Below are 21,651 nucleotides of genomic sequence, written 5' to 3' on the forward strand. Positions count from 1 at the left end.
ATCTTTATTCTCATATTTATTCATTCTTTATAAGTAATTACACATTGGCTGCTCTTATGAAGATTCCAATCTAGACTTGTGTCTGAAAAGATAAAGATATTAAATACAAGATGGATATTAATTATGGATGTAGGTTCGCAGCAGAGCCCTCTTGTGAACATAAAATTCCTTGGCTCTGAAAGACCTGGAGCAGACACTAAAGACTTACATTTGATGAGATCTCAGGAAAAATAGAAAGTTACCTCAACCCAAGTACCTCAGCCTCAGCTGTCTGTCACAGACTCCTTCCTCAGCTGCTCCCACAGCTACCCTCTGGCCCCGCCCTTAGATCCGCCCTCCGACCCCGCCCCTCCGGCTCCGCCGAGCTAGTCGGGCTACTCCGGCTTCGTTGGCTCCGCCCTCTCTCCCCTGAGTACTTTACAAATGAGAGGAAGGTTCCGCCCACTCTCCTCTATCGACCAATAAAAAATGGCTTCGTCATTTGCCACTTCCCGGTCGCAGGTGACGTGCTGCGTCTCCCCGCTCTCTCTCCCCACCGCTTCTGGGTTCTAGGAAGATGGCGAAGGTCACTGAGCGTTACGATGTGACTTGGGAAGGTAATTTTGGGCGGGGAGGGTGCAGGAAGACCCAAAGCCCTGGGAAATGATTCAGAAGTACCCAGAATCCCCGGAGAGATTCGTACCCCGTTGTGTCCTCCGCCAGGCAGCTCTGAACTACCCGAACCGAGTGGCCACTGGGGCTGGTTCGTTCCTGGGCCCGGGCAAGGACTGCGGCGTACCCTGTCGCGGTTGCTGCTCCTTACACCGACCCACCTGCCTCCCTGCGCACCGGTTTTGTCATCTGTTTAGGAGGCAGGAGGGACTCGGAGCTGCGGCTGTCACACAGCATGTGGTTTCTGGGAGGCGTGGAGGAGGCGGGATCAATGTGTTGAAGCTTGTTTGAAGCCAAGATGTAGGTCCAGTGAGGCCTGTGCTAAGTATTTGGAAGGGTTAAAGTGTATAGAAAAGGTGTGTGGGAGATCCATAAACACATGTTTCTACAACATGCACTTTCTCTTTTGTTCTGTTTTCAGAACTAGGTTTAGAAGGTCTCCCCTTTTAACTTCTTTTGGCCAAACCTAGCTAAAGCACACACAACATAGCTTCCTATTTACTTTCTGCCAATTAATTCATTTTCTGAAGGATAATGTAAGTGGTTAATTTGAAGGCATGTGTTTCCATGTGATAGTCTTTTCCTGTCTGGCTGACCAAGAGTATAGAATCTTTAAATAAAATATTCAAATCTTGGATCAGTTCTGTATGAGCTGATATCTCCTTCAAAAAATGTTGGTGGGAGTCATGCTTAAGCAAATAAATGAGTTTTTAAAAAGCATGGAATTTCTGACCATATTCCCAGCAGTTGGCACAGTACAGTGTCCTTCAGTAGCTTGTTTGCCCATAGAATGCTTTTGTGGGATCTTTAACATGTAGAGTGAAATTTACATGAGTTGTTTGAATGGGAATAAATCTCAAATATTTTAAGAAGCAAAAGATTTTATATCGAATAAAAAAATGTAAGTGCTAGTACTGTATGTGAAGTACAGCCCCAACCTTCAAAGAGTTTACAGTTTAATGGAACAACAAACCTGTCAGTTCATTTTTAAAAGGTTTGTGTCAACACATACCCTTCAACTATAAAGTAGATAGGTTAGTAGGTGTTGTTTCAATGCTTTTAAAAATGTTATAATTTATGATTTTTGAAAATGGATATAATGAAGGTATGTGAAGGATAGCTTTTAAAGTCTGTAAATGTGTACAATCAAGGGACAAGGATTATGTTACTGCTGGCAAGCAGAATGATTCTGTGTAGCTTCATATTGCCCTGTGGGCATTCTAAGGTGTAGTGATATAACTAGATATAACTAGATTTGGAATAGTTACTGCTGTGCAAATTTGTTGAGCAACGAAAGAAGAAATTATTTTAAAGTGGTCGGTAAGCTTCTAACCTGAGAGAAAAGATTTTGTTGTTGGTCGATAGAATTATGTCACTCTGCCAAATGATCTGGCTCTTGATGGCATCTAGCTGGAGCCACTTGGCCTGTCCCAACTCTGAGCTGGCTCAGCTTGTCTTTCCTAGATTGCCTAAATTGCCATGCACTTGTCTTAGAGGTCAGCCCAAGCAATTCCTTCCACCAGCAATGTTCTCCCCTCACAGCCTCACTCCTCACTCTTAAATGTTAGTCTGTCAGAATCGTGCCCAAAAGTTACATGCTGCAGAACCCTTAAGTACGCATCTTCTCACCCCTGCCACCATATTTACAAGAGAAGTAAAGAGGAAAAAAAAGAAAATGAAAATCCCCAGCAACTGACTGGAACAAGGCCCGTTTCTGGATTGTGTGCTTTCTGACTGTTGAGGCACTTGCTTGCTTGTGTTACCTCAAAGTTTTTCCTGTGTTAGAATGAAAGAAACTAGACCCACTTTGCTCACTGTTACGTAACGTGCTTGGCACAGGGAAGAAACAATTTATTGATTGAATTATTGAAAAAAAAAAAAAGCAACCGGCACTAATAAGTTGTATGTGCTCTTTCTAGCTTTCTGGTCATTATCTTATGTGAACCTGGGCACCCCAGTGACTAGAACACAGTTTGCTTATTTTGTATAATGAAGGCTTCATTTTCTGGAAAACCTGTTTTATGAGAATATGGATGGTTGATGAGATGACACTCAGATGGAGTTTTGTTTGAATATGGTGGACAGTGTCAGCTGTATCCTGAGGGCCTCCATTCACATCATTAATGGGTCCAAAGAACACTATAGTGTGTGATGTGTGGGTGTGTCTGTATGTTTGTGTGTGTGTATATGTCTCTCTGTGTGGTGTTAGATGTCATAAATGAGAGTGTGGGTGTGCATAGGCACAAAGATGCCAGAAGAGGAAGTTATGTATCTTGCTGTACACTCTTTATCTTATTTATTTGAGGCAGGGTTTCTCACTGAACCTGAAGCCAGGCTAGTAGACATCAAACTCCAGTAAGCAATATTTCCTCTCTCAACCCCCTTCCTAGTGCTGGAGTTAGAGCCAAGCAGGGCTTTTTATGTTTTGCAAGGGATTCAACTCAGCTTCTTATCTTGCAAAACAAGGACTCTTACCCAACAAGAGTTCTTAGCCACTGAGCTTCTCCCCAGACCCTGTAATTCTTGTAATAGGAGCATATATAAAAGACTTTAGTAAGTTTAACACTCTTTTAAGTCTCAAATAGATGATATAAACAAGTAGAATGTTCATTTCATAAGCTAGTTGAAAGCATTTGTTACGTAGAATATTATTTAGAAATTTGGGGGTAGAAAAGAGAATTTAGACTTGTAAGGAAAGTAGTTGAGTTTTTTGAGAATATATATTTAGGCATGGCTGGATAGGGTGCCTTGTGCAGTGCCTAGCATAATAGACATGAAATGAGTTTTTAAAATATTGTAGAGAATTTTTATTTATATTCCTCCTTTTTTACTTCATCCCTGAAGAAACCACAATTTTGACAGTTCATGGATGCAGCTTCTCTTTATATCTGACATTATAGTTTGCTAATGCTCAACTTTTCTGCCCACTTTCCAGGATTTTCCTTGAATCTGAGGTACAGAGATACAGGGACTGCATTGTATATGTATCAATAGTTTGGTTTCTATATCTTACTTTTTCTTTAAGGTTCTAGGAAGACCTTGTGCTATTCAAAAGTTTATATTTTATACATCTTTGGTATGCTTGCTATTACAAATAACCCTCTCTGTAAGATTTAGATTTTTTATTTTTTGTGTGTGTGTGTGTATGTATATGATATATGTGTGTATGTATGTAGATGTCCTAAGTTCCTGCTGGGTATTTGCCTATTGATTTCTACATAATTTTACAAAACAGTTTCTCTCACTATACCTTGAACTCACCGATTGGCTGGACTGATTGGCTAGTGGGTCTCCAGGATCCACTTATCTGTGTTCTTATAACTAAGGAAGAGTGTTGCCATGTCCGACTTTTTGCAAGGGTTCTAGGGATTGGAACTAAGGTCTTTATCCATCCTTCTGCAGCAAGCACTGTATCAGGTGAGCTGTCTTCTCCCCCAGCCCTTTGCTTTTGTTTCTTAATAGCCTTTTTCTAAGTTGACTTAATTTATTTCACACTGTTCTTTTGATGGCTTCTCTGCATCCATTTGCTGCCAAGTGCTGGAACACACTAGATTGGCTTTGCATGTCGCTATTGCACTGTCATATATAACTGGAAGAACACTTCTACTGAAGTTTCTATATATTGAAATAACTTATATTTTGCCTTCAAATTTAGTACCCATTCCATCCATTAAGAGCCATAGCAATTTCATTATCACTGATTTGGTGATGCAAATTTTGGGACTGTGAATAATTGTTAAAAAATATATACTGATTCGTATAAGTGAATCTGTAAATGGTCTTTGATAATTTATATTGGAATGTAGGAAATACAGGCAGAAAGGAATTTTGTACCAAAGAAACAGAATAGGAAGCAGGCTATTTCTTCATTTCTTGAGATTCAGGCGTCTTAGCACAGTGAGACCTAGTCTTTATGGAAAGATGAACAGGATAGCCCCTTTGTAACCTCTCCTATTGCTATTACCCAGGAGTTAATAGCATGTACAGAGCAGTGAGTAGTTTACATGTAAAGTATACAATAAAGTGAGCCTGGATTTGAAGAGCAAGCTGCCTTTGGGGAACAGCTTTTTAAAAACATAATCAAGGGAGGAATGCTCCCCAGATTTTATTTCTAGCCAGAGGTTTTCTCTTATTTTACTTAAGATAGCCAGATCTTTGTAGTGCTTTATGTTTGCTAGAATGCTTTCTATAAATTACTTGATAGTAAGAGTCCTAAACGTTTTCAGACTACATAAGTGGGGACAGCGTGTATATGAACTTGGCTGAAAGACTGTAGCAGTGCCTATGAGGAATTCACGAGTGCTAATAATTGAAATCGGCTTAGATGCAAAACAGAAGTTCAAACCATAGCACTTGTCCAAACAGTGGCTCTCGGTTTTGCTGTATTTAAGTTTCATGAGAGACCGATAGCGCTTGTAATCCTGTGTATTTAATAACCAAAGTGGTAGGAATATTCAGTGATAAGTCCCAAATTACTACTTTCAGGTTGATGAGGCAGAGTTGATTTAGTACTAGAACTCCAACTTTATCCCTTGCTTTTTCTGCTTATTAGTGCCTGGAGCCAAGTATCAGCATATATATAATATATTTATATATATATATATTATATATATATATACATTTATAAAGAATAACCAGATAGTACTTCTATCTAAATGTTCTAAATGTCAGCAGTTTTGTGTATTATTTGGCTTGTATTGACTCTTCCTGTAACATTACAGCACAGAAAACCAAAACTTCCCCAAAACGTAGGTTCTAGTAAAAGCTTGCTTGCAAAACAATTGGCTACAAATTTTGGCCATACGATGGTAGTTTCTTGACTCAAGTTTAAATTTTCTGATATAAATGCAAAGTGAAGAGCAAGCCAGAGATAGTGTAGTTAGAACAAGATTAATAGTGTTTGCAGTTATAATGAATAGAGGCTGACTGAGGGAGAATCATCAAAATAGCAATATGCATAAAACTGAACAAAAATTCTGTTTTCAGCACACAGTTAATAATGCTTACTACAGTAGCCAAATTATATGAGTGTTTTTATCTTTACTTGGTAAATGAGAATGTTGAAGTGCAAAGTGATTAACTCAGCGAATATCCAGTTAGAAAGTGTCAATGTTGAGATTTGAAGAGCAGATGTTTGAGTGTTTCATTTCCACTCTTGATCTGTGTATGCAAATAGAAATAACAAAGATGTATGTTCTCAGCTAGATACTTAATTGTACCTTAGCTATCTGTCTTATCTTAGGCCAGTACAACAAATACACCACAGTGGATGACTTAAACCATGCATTGTTTCCATATAGTTCTGGAGGATAGGAAGTAGAGAGGCAGGTCCTGGCAGATGCAGTGTCTAGCGGAGAATAGACAACTAATGGCAGAAAGCAGAGAAGACAGAGCCTTTTACATCTTATGAGAGCACTGACTGCCTACCATACGCCTGTTCGCCACTTAAGGTCTTGGGATTTTTTAGTTAAGTTTTTAATGAACTTGAAAAATCGTAAATATTCAGCCTGTAATATTGTGTAAAAGGAACCAGATTAAACATGCTTTTAAAATACTTTGGTTTTGGTTTTTATTATATTCAGATCTTAGTTCTCCAGACTGGGATTTTTATTTTATTATTTATTTACTTACCTATTTTTGGTCAGTGGTTCTGCGGAAGGCATTCTGGTTCTCTGGGGAAGGACAAACTCTGTGAACAGACAGGCAAGACAGAAGGGGCTGAGTTCATTTTTTTTCTTTAAAAAAACACCAGGAACCCTCTTCTGTTGTAAAGAACCCACCTGAAATAACTAATACCCCTCTCAGCCCATTCCTGTGATAAGGATATTGATCCATTCAGTAGGACAAAAGCCTTAAGGATCTGATAACACCTTAACGGTTCTGCCACAATCTGGTTGTCTTCCGTATCAAATTTCCAATGAGGTATTTACACCATAGTAGAGTTCTTTTTTTTTTTTTTCTTTAATTGGATATTTTCTTTATTTACATTTCAAATGTTATCCCCGTTCCATGTCTCCCCTCTGGAAACCCCCTATCCCATTCCCCTTCTCCCTGCATCTATGAGGGTGCTCCTCCACCCACCCACCCACTCCCACCTTCCTGCCCTGGCATTCCCCTACACTGGGACATTGAACCCCCTCAAGCCCAAGGGCCGCACTTCCCACTCATTTCCAACAAGGCCATCCTCTGCCACATATGTGGCCAGAGCCATGGCTCTCTCCATGTGTACTATTTGGTTGGTGGTCCAGTCCCCAGGAGTTCCCGGGGGGGGGGGGGTGTCATCTGGCCTGTTGACACTGTTGCTCCACTCCACTCCCATGGTGCAGCTTCTTCAGTTCCTTCTCCAACTCTCCATCGGGGACCCCTCACTCAGTCAAATGGTTGGCTGTGAGTATCCACCTCTGTATTTGTCAGGCCCTGGCAGAGCCTCACAAGAGACAGCCATATCAGGCTCCTGTAAGCAAGCACTTCCTGACATCCTCAATAGTGTCCAGGCTTGGTGGCTATATATGGGATGGATCCACAGGTGGAGCAGTTTCTAGATGGTCTTTCCTTCAGTCTCTACTCCACACTTTCTTTCCATATTTCCTCCTGTGAGTATTTTGTTCCCCCTTCTAAGAAGCACTGAAGCACCAATACTTTGGTCTTCCTTCTTCTTGAGCTTCATATGGTCTGTGGATTGTATCTTGGGTATTCTGAGCTTTTGGGCTAATATCCACTTGTCAATGAGTGCATACTATGTGTGCTCTTTAGTTCAGAATTTCCTGCTGAATTGTAATTTGCAGAGTTGTTCTTCTGTCTTGTCAATGCAGCTAACAATGCAATTGATCTTACTGACATTCATATTGTCGCCTAAGTTCAATCAAAGATTTCCTTTGTTATTGTTTTCTTGTTTACTTCCTTGCATGGCAGTTTAGTATTAAGGAAATATAAGGTGAATATCCTTTTGTTGTTGGTAGCTCAGTATTATGAAAATTATTGAAAATTTTCATATCCCTAAGTAAATTGCAAGAATATGTTGAATATTTTGAGATATCTGTATGTGATTGTATGCTTTTATTATTATTATTATTTAGAAAATGATCTCTAGCTTTTTACCAAATCCTACAAAGTAGTCTGTATTTTCCCTCACCCTCCAGTTAAGACCTGCAGTTGCCCAGAGTGATAGAGGCCTTGTAACAGACCTATGGCATGATGTTCTTTATATTTAAAGATGGTTACGATATCACAGATTTGCTTACATGTTGACATTCATTTCCTTATGTAAACAGTTGATTTCACTTAGTCAGTATTTTGATATCCATCATATGTTCATATATGTGTATGTGTAAAGAGCATTACTTCTTTTTTTTTTTTTTAGAAATGCGAGATAAAATGAGAAAATGGCGAGAAGAAAACTCAAGAAACAGTGAACAAATTATGGAAGTTGGAGAAGAATTAATAAATGACTATGCTTCTAAGCTTGGGGATGACAGTAAGTTTTCAGTAATTTATTCAGGCTCAGTATGTCGTATTTATGAGTATTCATTTTAATGTATCTTTATTGACATTTTACTTACTAGTAAGCTACATTACTCATTTGCTGCAGGAGATATAGTAAATGGCACTTTAGTGTAAGGAGGATTTATAGTTGTTGGTAGTGTATCCGTTAACTTTTCTATTGCTGTGATATGGCAATATGACTGTGACAGCTAATAGAAAAGTCTGAGCTGGTTAGTTCTATGTCAGCTTGAAACAGGCTAGAGTCTTTATGGAAGAAGGACTTCAACTGAGAAAATGCCCCCAGCAGATTATCCTGTGGGCAAGCCCCTGTGCATTTTCTTGACTGATGATGTATGGGAGGGCCCAGTTCACTGTGGGCTGGGCTGCCTCTGGACTGGTGGTCAGGGGTTATAAAAGAAGGCAGGCTGAGCAAGCTTATAAGCAGCACTCTTCCATTGCCTCTGCCTTGGTTCCTGCTCTGACTTTCTTGAATGATAAATTTAAAGCTGTAAGAGGATATAAACCCTTTTTCCCCAGATTGCTTTTAGCCATGGTCTTTATCACAGTAACAGTAACTCTAGCTACAACAGTTTATTTGGATTTATGGTTCTAGGCTAGAGTCCATAATGGTGGCAGGAGCAGGAAGCTGAGGACTCACTTCGTGGGCAATAATCACGAAGCAGAAGCTTTGAAACCTCAAATCCTGCCCAGAAATCCAGATGGATTTCTGTAGCAAGGCCATATCTCTTAGACCTCCCCAGACAACTGGGGACCAAGTCATCAAGTGCCAGAGACTGTGGAGGACAATCTTACTCAAACCAACCACCACAGTAGTAAATCCATTAAACCAGCACTTATGTTTGAAAGGCTCACAAAACTGATAAGTGTTTGGCCAATGTATATTTCAGAGTGGCATTCTAATCTAGTCAAAATGTATTTCATAGAGAATTTTAGAATTTAGTATGTATTGAATATTTATTCTTCTTTCAGAAGATTTTATGTTGGTGAATATGCATAAAGATGTATTCTTAAGTCTAAACTTAAGAATTTTCATTTATAAAAATAATTTTAACGGACGATGGTGGCGCACGCCTTTAATCCCAGCACTTGTGAGGCAGAGGCAGGTAGATTTCTGAGTTCGAGGCCAGCCTGGTCTACAGAGTGAGTTCCAGAACAGCCAGGACTACACAGAGAAACCCTGTCTCGAAAAAATCAAAAAACAAACAAAGTAAATAATAATTAAAAATGAAATAATATTAAAACAAATATAAATAAAATAAACAAAAATAAAAATAAAAATTCTAAAAATAAATAATTAAAAAAATAAATTCTAAAGATATTTTATTTCAAAAAATGATATAATTACTAATTTTCAGCAATAATAATATCCTTAAAATATTTGAAAGTAGAGGAATTTATTAATTTCTGTTTGGGAAATTTCTATATTAATTTCAGGTTTTTTCCCATCTCATATATCTAGTTTGGATCATATATGAGCAGGTGATGATTGCAGCCCTAGACTATGGTCGGGATGACTTGGCATTGGTAAGTATTTAAACTAACTATATTTTACTCTATATTTGCTTTATGAGTTATAAATTAGTAAGTAGTAAGTATGTACTGAGTGCTTTCTGTAGCAAGTTTTGAATGCTTCTTTAAGTACAAGGCTAGAGTTGTAACTCAGTGGTAGGATGCTTGGCTAGCTTATAGAAGGTTCTGGGTTTACTCATTAGCATCATGAACACAAAGAAAATGAATAAAATACCCATACCAATAAAAGAGTAAATGAAACTACATGCTCATTAGAAACTCATTAGACCATCTTTAATGGATTAGTTTTAAGATGTAATTGTAGTTGCTCAAGTCGTTATTTTGTTTAACCCATTATGTTTTCAGTTTTGTCTTCAGGAGTTAAGAAGACAATTCCCTGGTAGTCACAGAGTTAAGCGGTTAACAGGCATGCGATTTGAAGCTATGGAAAGGTAAACATATCTAGTGAACAATGTAGTCCCACCTGCAGATGCAGAAGCTGTGTCCATAGTCCATCGTTGATGCAGAAGGGCTTTGTGTTCCTGAGCTGGGTTTGACATCAGAGTGCTTCTCAGTACAATCCCACTCATACTTCTAGGAAGCAGCATTTGGCATGAAGTATAATTCATTTGCCACTTCTGGCTAGTGAAATTAGGTCATGCTTTATTAGAAGAACTGAGTTTAGATTCTGGTTCTAGCGTTTTCTAGTTTTTGACTTGGCAAATCAATATCGTCTTCTCAGTTTTATTCCTCTAAAATAAGGGTATGGTTAACTTCCTAGGCTTTGAGGGAAACATACACATACTCATGCATGGACTCTCAAAGTACATGGAATGCCTGATCATCATTTAGACCACACGTTTTTAACTTTTTAGAAAAATAAATCTGTTTTGAAAAATACATTTAACCTAGAAATCTAGAGAAGAGATGGTTTGTTTCAACTAAAGCACAGGCGGGGACCCATTTGGACCTGTGTTGAAACATTAGAAGCACATCTGTAGAGAAGTGCAGGAGAATTAAGAGTTCATTGTGGCTACAGTATAAGGTGAGATGGAGATTTGGGGTAGGATTGAAGCTAGAGATAACAGGCAATTAAAGGTTATGTACCACTAATATGCCTGTAATATAAATGGGTGTCTACTGAAAATATGAAGAAAGCATTTTAGGTTATTAAAAAAAAGGCAGCCCTTGTATTTATCTGTAATAATATTCTATTTAATTATACTATTGTTATGAACGATAGCAGAACATAGAAGATGGGTAAAAAAAATTAACAAATAGAAAATAGACTATCAATAATATTGTAGAAGTAAAGGGAAAAGATAAAAAAGACTTGGCTTTCTGTCTTTTATGCTGAACTGTTTTCAGTGTAAGAAAACAAACAAACAAAAAAAGACAAAAGTAAGAAATAGTAGGTTTTGGCATTATCATGGATATCAAACTGAATATGAGCAATTTGAATACTCTTCTTGAGAGAAGCGCCCATGGGTCAAACTGGAGACTATGATTACCCGTTAGATTTGTGTGCCTGTATCTGTAGGAAGTGCCATCACTGTAATGGACAGTGAGAAATGCCAACCAGTGCTACCTGTTCCTGGGTAGTCAGGAATTTTGAATGCGTTCTTGCTGTTAGGCATTTAAAAGAACCTATCCTAGGGTTTTCTTGATCATTAGAAACAGAGAAGTGAGTGTTGATCCAAATGTTTGTAACTCTCATTTGTGTCTTGTCAACTTTCCCCATTGAGCCTTGAATATGTGTGCACACGGCACTCATGTACATTGCATCTGCTAATTCCAGTGTGTCTGCAGTACTGAAGTCTGCTGTTATTTTGAAATCTTTTCTCTTTATTTCCAAGATGTAGCTGATGGCCTTTTTTTACCTTCAGTTTTTCTCATGCATTGTGTTTCTGTGTTCTCTGCTGTGTTATGACTTTAATGCCACAGCCTCAAAACTGAATAAAAAACCCAAACAAACCAAAAACCAAAACAAACCAACAAAACAAAAAACAAAAAAGCTATCTTTTAGCCTTGGTTTCTAGTGTTTACCATTGTATGTACATGAAATTAATGTTTTTTGTGGAAGGTTTTTCTGTACACACTTTATGATTTTTGTTTTCTTAAAAAAATAGACTAGTAGGCTTTTATCATTAAATGAAAATAGGGAGACTTGCATAGCAGTTATTCTTGCATAGCAGAATGAGTTAAAGCCCTACTTAATATTTTTCTGTATCGTGACATTTAAGGTAATGATTCTTGACATATCTTTCTTTTTAAATAGATATGATGATGCTATACAACTGTACGATCGAATTTTGCAAGAAGACCCAACTAACACTGTAAGTTTGTACATTGCCCTGAAGGTGACTTAATGATTAATATAAGGGTAAAATGGATTATTTGAGGAAATACTGAACAGCTATTTATGGAACCAGATTGTTTCTTTGTTTCTTTCTTTTTTTTTATATAGGGTAGGTGAGCCACTTTTACTTTAAAGACATTTGATGCTCTTTAGTAAGATTTGACTTTTATTTTATTTAAAAAATAAGTTAGTTAAAACTTGGGGAGGGCAGACTATGCTTACACAAAACCCTAGCAAGGCTCTGTTTCTATAATGTTACGAAGTTTATGAAGTACCCTTTAGTCTGTACAAATACTTTCTGGTTATCATAATTAAAAATGAAAAAGGTCATCTCAGTGATTGTTATATGATATTAGTACATCTAATTCATTTTTTAAAATTTACTACTTGATTTAAAAATCAATATAAATAATTACTTGTTTTAAAATTTCCCAGTTGACTTTTTAAATGTGGTAATGTTTAATTTAATATACTGACATCATAGCTTGTCTATCTGTTTTTGACTAAATGGAAAGTTCCAGGGGAGTTGTAGATAATAGTCGTCTTTATGCCTTTCTGTATATTCCATGTACAGATGTAACTGCAGCAAGAAAATATTTTTTTAGAATAAAAAAGTGTCTTCAGAATTGCTTTATTTTCATGGGTATGGGTATTTTGCTCAAATGTAAATGTGTACACAATTGGTGTTTAGTGCTTGTGGAGGCGAGAAGAGAGTATCAGCTTCCTTAGCACTAGAGGGATAGATGCTTGTGAGCCACCCCCTGGTGCTAGGAATTCAACCTGGGTCCTCTAGAAGAGTAATGGCTGAGACATCTTCTCTAGCCCTTACTTTTGGAATTTTTAAACAAACATTAGGTCTTCTTTTTATAAAAAAAGTTATGTTCATATGAGATAAACTAAGAAAATATTTCTCCTATTTGGCAAATATATCTTCAAAAATTACTCTTTAAAAAAAATCATGTGATGTACTTTTTAATACTTGACAGAGTCTCAGCACTGTCTGCTCTTGCAGAGAACCCAGGTTCAATTCCTAGCACCATGTAGTGGCTCACAACAGTCTGGTATTCCACTTCTAGGGGATGTGATGCCCTCTTCTGGCTTCTGAAGGCACCAGACACACACATGATACACAGACATGCATGGAGTGCAGACAAAACACCCATACACATAAAATAGCAAAATAAAATAGCAAAATAGTGTAAAGTACCACTTTTCTATTGCTAAAGTACTTGTATGAGTACTTAGCTCGTGTAAGAACTTACTGGCTTCCTCTGCCATTTAGCCATATGTTGAACAAGAGTAAAATCAAGTTTCTGAGTTTCTTTTTCTTTTCAAATATAAGTTAATATGACTGGTGAATAATTTTTTTTTTTTTTGGAATAAAACATGTTACTTCTGCTTTAGTTTGTGTGGATATTTTTAATAAATTACTTTACTTAAGGCAAAGACTGAGGATGTAGCTTAATGACAAAGTACCAGTGAAGTCATGGTTTTCATCTCCAAGACCACATGCAAGAAAGAGTTGGTAGTTTATAATTTAATATGACTTTATCTCTGTCTTGCTTTTCATGTTTTATGGATTTTTTTGTGGTTTTTTAAGACTGCTAAAAAGAGAAATCCACCTTATTTCTTTCAGAGTATGGGTGAGGTTACAGTGAGTAGATGCCATTAGTTAGACGTGTTGAACAAGGTGACTGCATTCAGGTTTCTTGAATCAGATCCTCCCAAGCTTCTCCTTTCTTTCCCAGATATCTCTTGAGTATTTCTCATGAGATAGCAATAAAACCCAGCTCTGTTCTTTTACTCTTAGGAATCAGTATACTAGGCATTGATGGGGAGGACGTAAAGCCATTCAAGATTTAAAACTATCATATCTACTAGAAGACTCCACTTTAGTATTAAACAGTTGGGTTGCTGTGTTGAAGGCATCACTGTGTCTTTTTATAAAGCAAATTTTGAGGCATAACCTCAAAGGTGAAAGCCCTGCATTGTCTAATACTTATCTGACCCTTTTGTCTTGTGCTTCTATGTTCAATGAAGAAATGATCTATGCATCCTGTTTTAAAGACTCACCTCATTCACACACATTCATTATCCCTTCAAAATGGAGTGTTTGAACTTGGTGAGGGACATAGGGCACATTAGATACAGTGTTGCCTTGTCTTTGCCTCTCAAGAGACTTCATTACATGACAGCCATCTTTTGAACCTTGAAATGGATTGATTCAATTTGATTCTTTTGTGATGTGCTATATGAGTTCTGACCTTCAGACGCTGTAAAGAATGACTGTGGCTTAAATGAAACAAAGACAGTGAGTTGGAGAAAGATATTAAATCCCAAGTGGACAGTGTAAGGTTTCACATTATTAAGTACAAGACTTCCTTAGGGAAGGGAAGAATATGGTTACAATTAAGTTTCAGACTTTTGAGAAGTGGTGCTCAAAAGGGATACTACCTAATTTTTAATTTTTTTTAAGTTTTGGATACTCACATAAAAAACTATAACTAGAAAGAATGATACATGAGAAAAAAAAACTACATCATGGCGCTGAGCTCAAGCCTTCCTCCCTTTAGGTTGATTTACTCTAGTTTGCTTTCAGAAACAGTTTTTGATTTTTTTTGTTGTTGTTTAAAAGCACAGACAAGATGCATACATATGAATGTGTCTCTGCATGCACATGTACATACATGCACACACGTGTGTTTCTCATTTATTAAGTACTTTAAGTTATATATTGGAATTGTTGCCTCTGTGCCTTTGAAATTCTGAGTTCCAAGAGTTGTAAATTGTGTTTTACTGGGTGGGATATGGTAATCCTTTAATCCATTTCTAGAGGTTATTTCTCTGCAAGCAATCTATTTTTAAAAGATGTGTCATGTCTTCCATAAAACTTGCTACTGCTTAGCCCAATCATGTATAAGGTTTTAGAAGATATGTAACTAATTCGATGAAGATTTATTCATGATCTTAAAATTTAAAGCAGTGTGTGTGTGTGTTGATTGTTTGTTTTAGACAGATTCTCTATGTAACTGTCCCAGTTAGGGTTATCATTGCTGTAATGAAACACCATGACCAAAACTAACTTGAGGAGGCAAGAGTTTATTTGATGTGTACTTCTATATTACTGTCATCATTGAAGGAAGTCAGGATAAGACACTGTTGTACATAGTTTCTTTGGAATTATTATTGTATTTAGTAATATCCCGATTGTTAATTCAGAGTATTGATTTACGTTAAGGGATACATTATTGGAGTTAGTACAGGCTAAAATTCTTAAAGGTGTGTGTGTGTGTGTGTGTGTGTGTGTGTGTGTGCGCGCGCGCGCGCGCGCGCGCGCGCGTGCTTAAATGTAAGTACCTGCAGAGTGCAGACGCATCAGATTACTGTAGTTGCAGTTACAGGTGGTTGTGAGCCACTGGATGTGGGTACTGGGAACTGAACTCAAGTCTTGAAAAGCAACAATTACACTGAAGTACTGAGCCATCTTTTCAACTCCTGAAATTCTCCTTTTTATGAGGACAGAAATTTAGGTGTTAGAGTTGATTGAAAGGTGATATTACTTATTTAATGTTTTCTGGTTTTGTTAATTCTGTTGTAAGTAGGGCATATATAGTAGAAGAAGAGCTTATGTTATATTTTTTACCCTACTACCACCTTAGAGTAACATCATAACTTTCTACCAAAGGTGTGATAAGTGCCTAAAGAGGGCGGGTGGATAATAGAGTTGAGGAGACTGAGGGTGAAATGTAGTGTTTCTTGAATATTTGCAATGAGTCCTCACAAAGCCAAGCATTTATGTGTCTTCTGATAATTATCACCATAATGCTATGATTTTTGTCATATGTTACTATGTTTATGAAGGGACCAAATCATAAGAAAGTTAAAAGACCTCAGGAGTGGTAATTTGAGTTCAGAGGCAGCACACGATCATAATGAAAAAAGCCATGGCAATGAAAAGAGTTGGGATTCCAGTTTGTCCTCCCTATAAAAATTCCATTCTGTAAATGTCATTCAACTGTGCTGTAACTGGTACTATAGAGTATAGAGGAAGGTAAACTGCTTGCTTTTATTTCATCCCTTCCTATTTCCTTAGTTTATATAGTTTCTAAGTGAATTTTAAACTAGTGTAGTCATGATAGGAAAAATTCCCTCCCCCCATTTTTAACATACATTTTTATGTGCTCTGAATAAAATCCAAAATCCAAGAGAAGCCTGTTTTGAACTTTGTTCTGTGCTTGGTAATCATTCAAAACCCACATAGCCATCGTGGCTCTCTGAAGATGTGTTGTCTGAGTTAGATATTGTGAGTTGTCATTGGACAGCTGAGTAAGTGGCTCCAGAACAAGATGCTGCTGGGAGGCAGAGTGGGAGTGTACAGAAGCCTTAAGCTTTGCCGTGTAAGTTGAGACTGGCTTTTGTTTATATCAAATGAAGAGATTTAATTATCACTGCTCATTTTCAGGTTCTTTCCAGTTGTAAAATATGTGAGGCAGCTGCTTTCTGTCTTCCCTGTGTATCTGTATGCTCTCGCAGTGTCCAGCACTGTTCAGTGGGAATGAGCTCACTGACACGGGACCTTCAGTTTCCCTCTTCCTCTGTCCATGAAACAGTGATTACAATTGACTGAGGATTTCATATATGATATTCTCTACTTAAAATTTAAAGCCAATGGCAAGATTTTAAGACTTGAGTAGCTTTTCCTTTGTGATTCTACAGCAAAAGGATGTGTTTTGAAATTAACTTTTTTATAATAGAGATTTTAATTCAGATGTTGAAATCACTTAGAAGATATAGAAAAAATTTTAAGATTTCAGTTGACTGCTGCCAAGATTTATCCAAATAAAATATTTAGGAACATTCAGAAAATGGTTATGTATTTCTGGATGAGATAAGGTACAAGCAATACATAAAAAAAGATGGTGGGTGAACATTCTAGACTACTAGTGTGTTTGAGTGCTGATACTGCTTCTGTAGACCTTCCTTTTGGTTCTCTGCCTGGCTGTGCTTTGTTTCCTCAGGGAAGGTCTACAGAAGTCAACTGAAGTCTTAAAATCAGTTTCTTATGCAGGCTTGGTAATACAGCCCTATAATGCTAGGACTTGGTATACTGAGAAAGGAGGATAAATTCAGTGCTAAACTGAGCTGGATAATGAGACTCTTGTCTTAAAATAGATAGATAGATAGATAGATAGATAGATAGATAGATAGATAGATAGATAGATAACAGAGATGGGGTTGGGGGCCGGAGGGTAGGGGACAGAAATGAGAGAATGAGTTGGGTTATGCCCTCTTTTTCAGTATGTGAGATAAGGTTCTCACTGTGTAATATTCTCCTAATGGCCTTATAGCTTGACTTACTTTCAAAGCTTTAATGTGAATTTTTTTAGATTTTCCTAAATTTTACATTTATTTTGATGCTTTGTTTTACATCATAAAGCAAATCTCCCCTGTCCACCATTAAAAAAATTAAACAATTGAATGTACCTACTGTGTGGCTTTGTGTGGTTGGCTTTTAGCATGACCTGAATAATCAAGATGTATTTTTAAATATGCCATTAGTAAAGTATTGTTAGCTTCATTATATTTTTCTTAGGCTTAATAGTGTCTCTTCTAATGTTTGTCCTTTTTTCAGAACTGAACCAATGAGCTTCCATTCCACTGTGTGTAACTCTTGGTAGTTTAAAGAGGCTTTCGCCTATTTTTCCTTTTCTGTCTGTATCTTGTAGAGAATGTACTCCATAAAGCAATAAATCATGTTCATAATATGAGGTCGCTTGGCCCAAGTCATATTTCCTTTTGTGTCTCATGTATTTGAATTTCACAGAGTTAGAGCTGTGCACATGTAATCCTTTTTAGACAGTGCTGTCTGATCCTAGCAGGTCACTGTGGTCTTGAACTTAGAGTCACACTGTGGGACTTTCTTCTACTTGTGCTTATTTGTCTCTGCTGGGCTGTAGTGCCCCACATGAGCTCCCTGGCTCGCTGTGTTGTGGCTGCCTACCTTTACATTTATATTTCAGTGTGGGTGTCTACATATGGAATTCTTATTGCTGCTTTCCCTTTCGGTCCTCCCACTGTTGTCATAGTTTATTGGGATCTCTTCCCTTTTGTGGTGACAATCTAGATATATCTCTTAATGTACTAAATCTCAAAATTGTACTAAATGCATATTCCTCATAAGATAGCTCCTATAAGGAATGATTTATTGCCTCTTTTATTTTTATCATTTTTATTATCTGGCACGGTACCTGATAAACAATAGTTATTTAATAGTTATTTGAAGAATTCATAAATTAAAAACATTAATTTCTGTATTTATCATTTTTATAACTTCAAAATGTAAGCTTTAAATAATTTTATTATAAAGTATTTTTATTAACACATATTTTATTTTTTAAAGGTTCATAAGTAATTTGTTTTTCTCTTAAAATTTGTGAAAAAGTTGTCAGAAGCCAGATTTGTAGAATGACATTCAAGTGTCAATTGTGTAATTTTCTTTCCCCCTAATCTCCACTGCCTCTTAAGATACCGATCCTGTGAACGAGGCCAAGCAAAGAACATTAGGTTGGGTAGAGATTAAGATTCCCTGCTGGCTTGTAATTACAGGACTTTGGATGGTTATTTATTTGGATGAAATGATGCATACGTTTTTGCATGCATCAAAAGTAAAGTGTGTGTGATTGTTGGAGGAATGTCTGAATTCCCCAGTGGGATGTCATGGGTATGTTTATAAACTCTCACTAAAGCAGTTCATCTACAATGGAATTTCATTGGCATTGAGATAATAATTTGCACAGTCAAATTACTTTCTTTACAAAAAATCGTGAGGACCTAATCCTTTATTAATGTCAACCCATAGGCTGCCAGAAAGCGTAAGATTGCCATTCGAAAAGCCCAGGGGAAAAATGTGGAGGCCATTCGAGAGCTGAATGAGTACCTGGAACAGTGAGTGTTTTTACAAGAGGATTGTGTTTTGTTATTCTGATAAATCTTTTTTAATTAAAATGGAATTTGCATTTGATTTCCTAGTGTGTTCATTTATAAAACATTTACACATACGCTTTTTCCTCATATCAGGTTTGTTGGAGACCAAGAAGCCTGGCATGAACTTGCAGAACTTTATATCAATGAACATGAGTAAGTTGTTAAAAACATGTAGAATTTTAAAAATGAAATTGTAAAGTTCAGTAGACTTATTTCCAGAAGATTGGAAAGAAGTCAGTCACTTGTCATTTTAAAAAAAGAACTAATTAAATGAGCAAATAAAAATCATAAATTAAAATCGCTAGTGAATATGTTTTTAACTGGGACATTTGGTTTAAGTAAATTATTTTTGTTCAAGAAATAAGGTTTTCTTTCCAGTAGAAATGGGATCCTTTGGAATCTGAAAGGCCTTTTCCTAAGCTATTACTTTGGGGGAATCAAAATTGTGAATTTTGGAGTTCAAATTGTTCTCATACACAGAGAGTATTATGCTCCCTGCTGTTTAAAAATCCAGTCAATTGTATGCATTCATTAGCCTCAGCACTAAGAGAATCAACTCTTCCAGAGCCGAAGCATTCTGTTGCCTGGGTTAAAAATGAAGTGTAATCAAGAATGTTGAATGCTGTAGGAACTTGGTTATTGGTTATTTAATGTTTTTGTTAGCTTTTTTATTGCTGTAGTGACAAGAGGAAATCCCAGTGTGAAAGGATTAGCTCAGAGTCCTAGTGGAGGTTTGCAGATATTTCAGCATTAGTGCCAACTTCCATATAGGGTGTGACAGCTTACTTCTTTTTACCTCTTAGCTCTAAATCTGAAATCTATAACACATTGTATCTTTCCTTCATTGTGAAAGGATAGAATTAGATTCCCATGCACATTTTCTTATTTGTGTTAATAGTTAATTTTGGTCTCATCCTATACACAGATGACACCAGAAATAAAATAGAATGAAGACATTTGTATGTTACCATTGCAAAAGTCTATACTTGCAAAGTCTATACAAAAGACTGAAAATCACATTCATGATTTTAGTGAAAATGATATCTAGACTAAAAGCCATAACTGATATATAGTGAAATACGTTTTACATTTGAGAGCCATTCTACCTTTCTGTGAGATTCTGCCAGAATCACTTCTTATGATCTCTTTACTGAATTTGGTTCAGAATAAATTTATATATGTTTAGGTTTCTCTCAGGCATGTAAGACCACATATAAGTCAACAGGATTTCAGCGTGTATTGCAGTACTAACATTAGATTTTAGTTTTTAAGAAACACAAGACAATCACAATTACTTTGTACTTTTCAAAGTTTTGTGTGACCAAAAGCATTTTAAAATTTTGAATAATCAAGGAAATCTTTTTGCTCAAGGTAAAGAAATATCTAATACATAAAACTTAGAAACTCCAATTAAAACAAAGACATGACAAATTCACTTCTAATTCCAGCCATCTACCTTCAGTGTTCCCTGCCTTGCCTTGTTTTATGCATCATCAGAACCAGAGTGCAGTTAAACCCATTTAAATCTCATAACTGAATTCTTGGTGGCATTGTAGGTAAAGAAAGACTTTACTAGCGATTGAATGTTTAAAGTAGAGACTGCTTTCTCCTCATCTTTTAGATGAGTAGATACTAAATGTGTCATTCTCGGTTTTGTTTCACATTTGTGTTTATTCATTCATTCAGCTACTTATTGAATGGATACCTTTTCAAGAACAAATGCTAAGTTTTAGGTATTAAATAAGAAGGGCTAAAAAGCTGCAGAAGTTGGATGGGAATCTGTATGTAAGATCCTCCCGAAATCTAAAATAATGATTTTGGGGAGTTTCTGGGATGAATTTGGTTCCTGGATGTCTTTATGAGTTTGTTGTTGTTGTTGTTGTTGTACCCACTGACAATATCAACATGATTTTTTGTTATGTGTGGATCTATGAAGGCAAGACAAGTAGTGGTTATATAATGGCTCTCTGCAGTGGGACAGCCTGCATTATAGTTGACTTCTCTGTGCCTCTGTTCTCTCTTAAGGAATTATAACACTAATTTTCTACTTTTTTAGGGTTTGGTAAGATAAAATGGATTAATACACTTAAATATTTTGAGTAGTACAGGATGCATAATGAGTACTTTATAAAATGTACATATTACTCTGTAGGTAAATGTGAATTTAAACTGTATATATTTCAGAAAAGATACCAAGTGTTAATATTCGCATATTGATAACACTAAAAATAACCTTACTTAGCCTTGTTCTACTGAGGAGGGCCACCACCTCACTGGGAATAAATCTTGCCACATCTAAATATTCTGCAGGGTTTTCTGTAAATAATGAGGATGAATACATAGCTCTAAGCATAGAAAAAATTAAGATGAATTATAATCACATGTTCTAAAAGCATATATCAAAATCCTTTTGGCAGATCTCCAGAGGTTTTCAATATCACTTGATTTAATAATAGTGGCGGGCATATCAGAACTAACTTCATCTATTATTGATAGCTTTGGAAACATAATTTTATTTTGATTTAATGTTTGAATATAAACTTAATGAGAAATCTTTACAATAGAACATATTTATACAGATGTGTATGAAGGCTGTGTAGCAATTAGACACTATTTCATTAAATACTGTATTTTTTTCTGCTACT

General features: G+C 36.5%; 1 protein-coding gene across 2 annotated transcripts in view; it reads left to right on the forward strand.

Annotated features, from left to right (window-relative positions):
- Positions 1 to 466: 466 nt before the first annotated feature.
- Positions 467 to 21,651, forward strand: part of Emc2 (ER membrane protein complex subunit 2) — a 32,849-nt gene continuing 11,664 nt past the window's right edge. For both annotated transcript variants that reach the window (XM_031358351.1, XM_031358352.1), the window contains exons 1-7: positions 467 to 596; positions 8,012 to 8,125; positions 9,614 to 9,678; positions 10,030 to 10,115; positions 11,942 to 11,999; positions 18,882 to 18,967; positions 19,100 to 19,159. In XM_031358351.1, coding sequence (XP_031214211.1) covers positions 557 to 596; positions 8,012 to 8,125; positions 9,614 to 9,678; positions 10,030 to 10,115; positions 11,942 to 11,999; positions 18,882 to 18,967; positions 19,100 to 19,159 — 509 coding nt within the window. In that variant the 5' untranslated portion in view covers positions 467 to 556. The remainder of the gene's footprint in view (positions 597 to 8,011; positions 8,126 to 9,613; positions 9,679 to 10,029; positions 10,116 to 11,941; positions 12,000 to 18,881; positions 18,968 to 19,099; positions 19,160 to 21,651) is intronic.

Source organism: Mastomys coucha, unplaced genomic scaffold (genome assembly GCF_008632895.1).
Source record: "Mastomys coucha isolate ucsf_1 unplaced genomic scaffold, UCSF_Mcou_1 pScaffold7, whole genome shotgun sequence".
In the NCBI taxonomy this organism is placed as follows: Eukaryota; Metazoa; Chordata; class Mammalia; order Rodentia; family Muridae; genus Mastomys; species Mastomys coucha.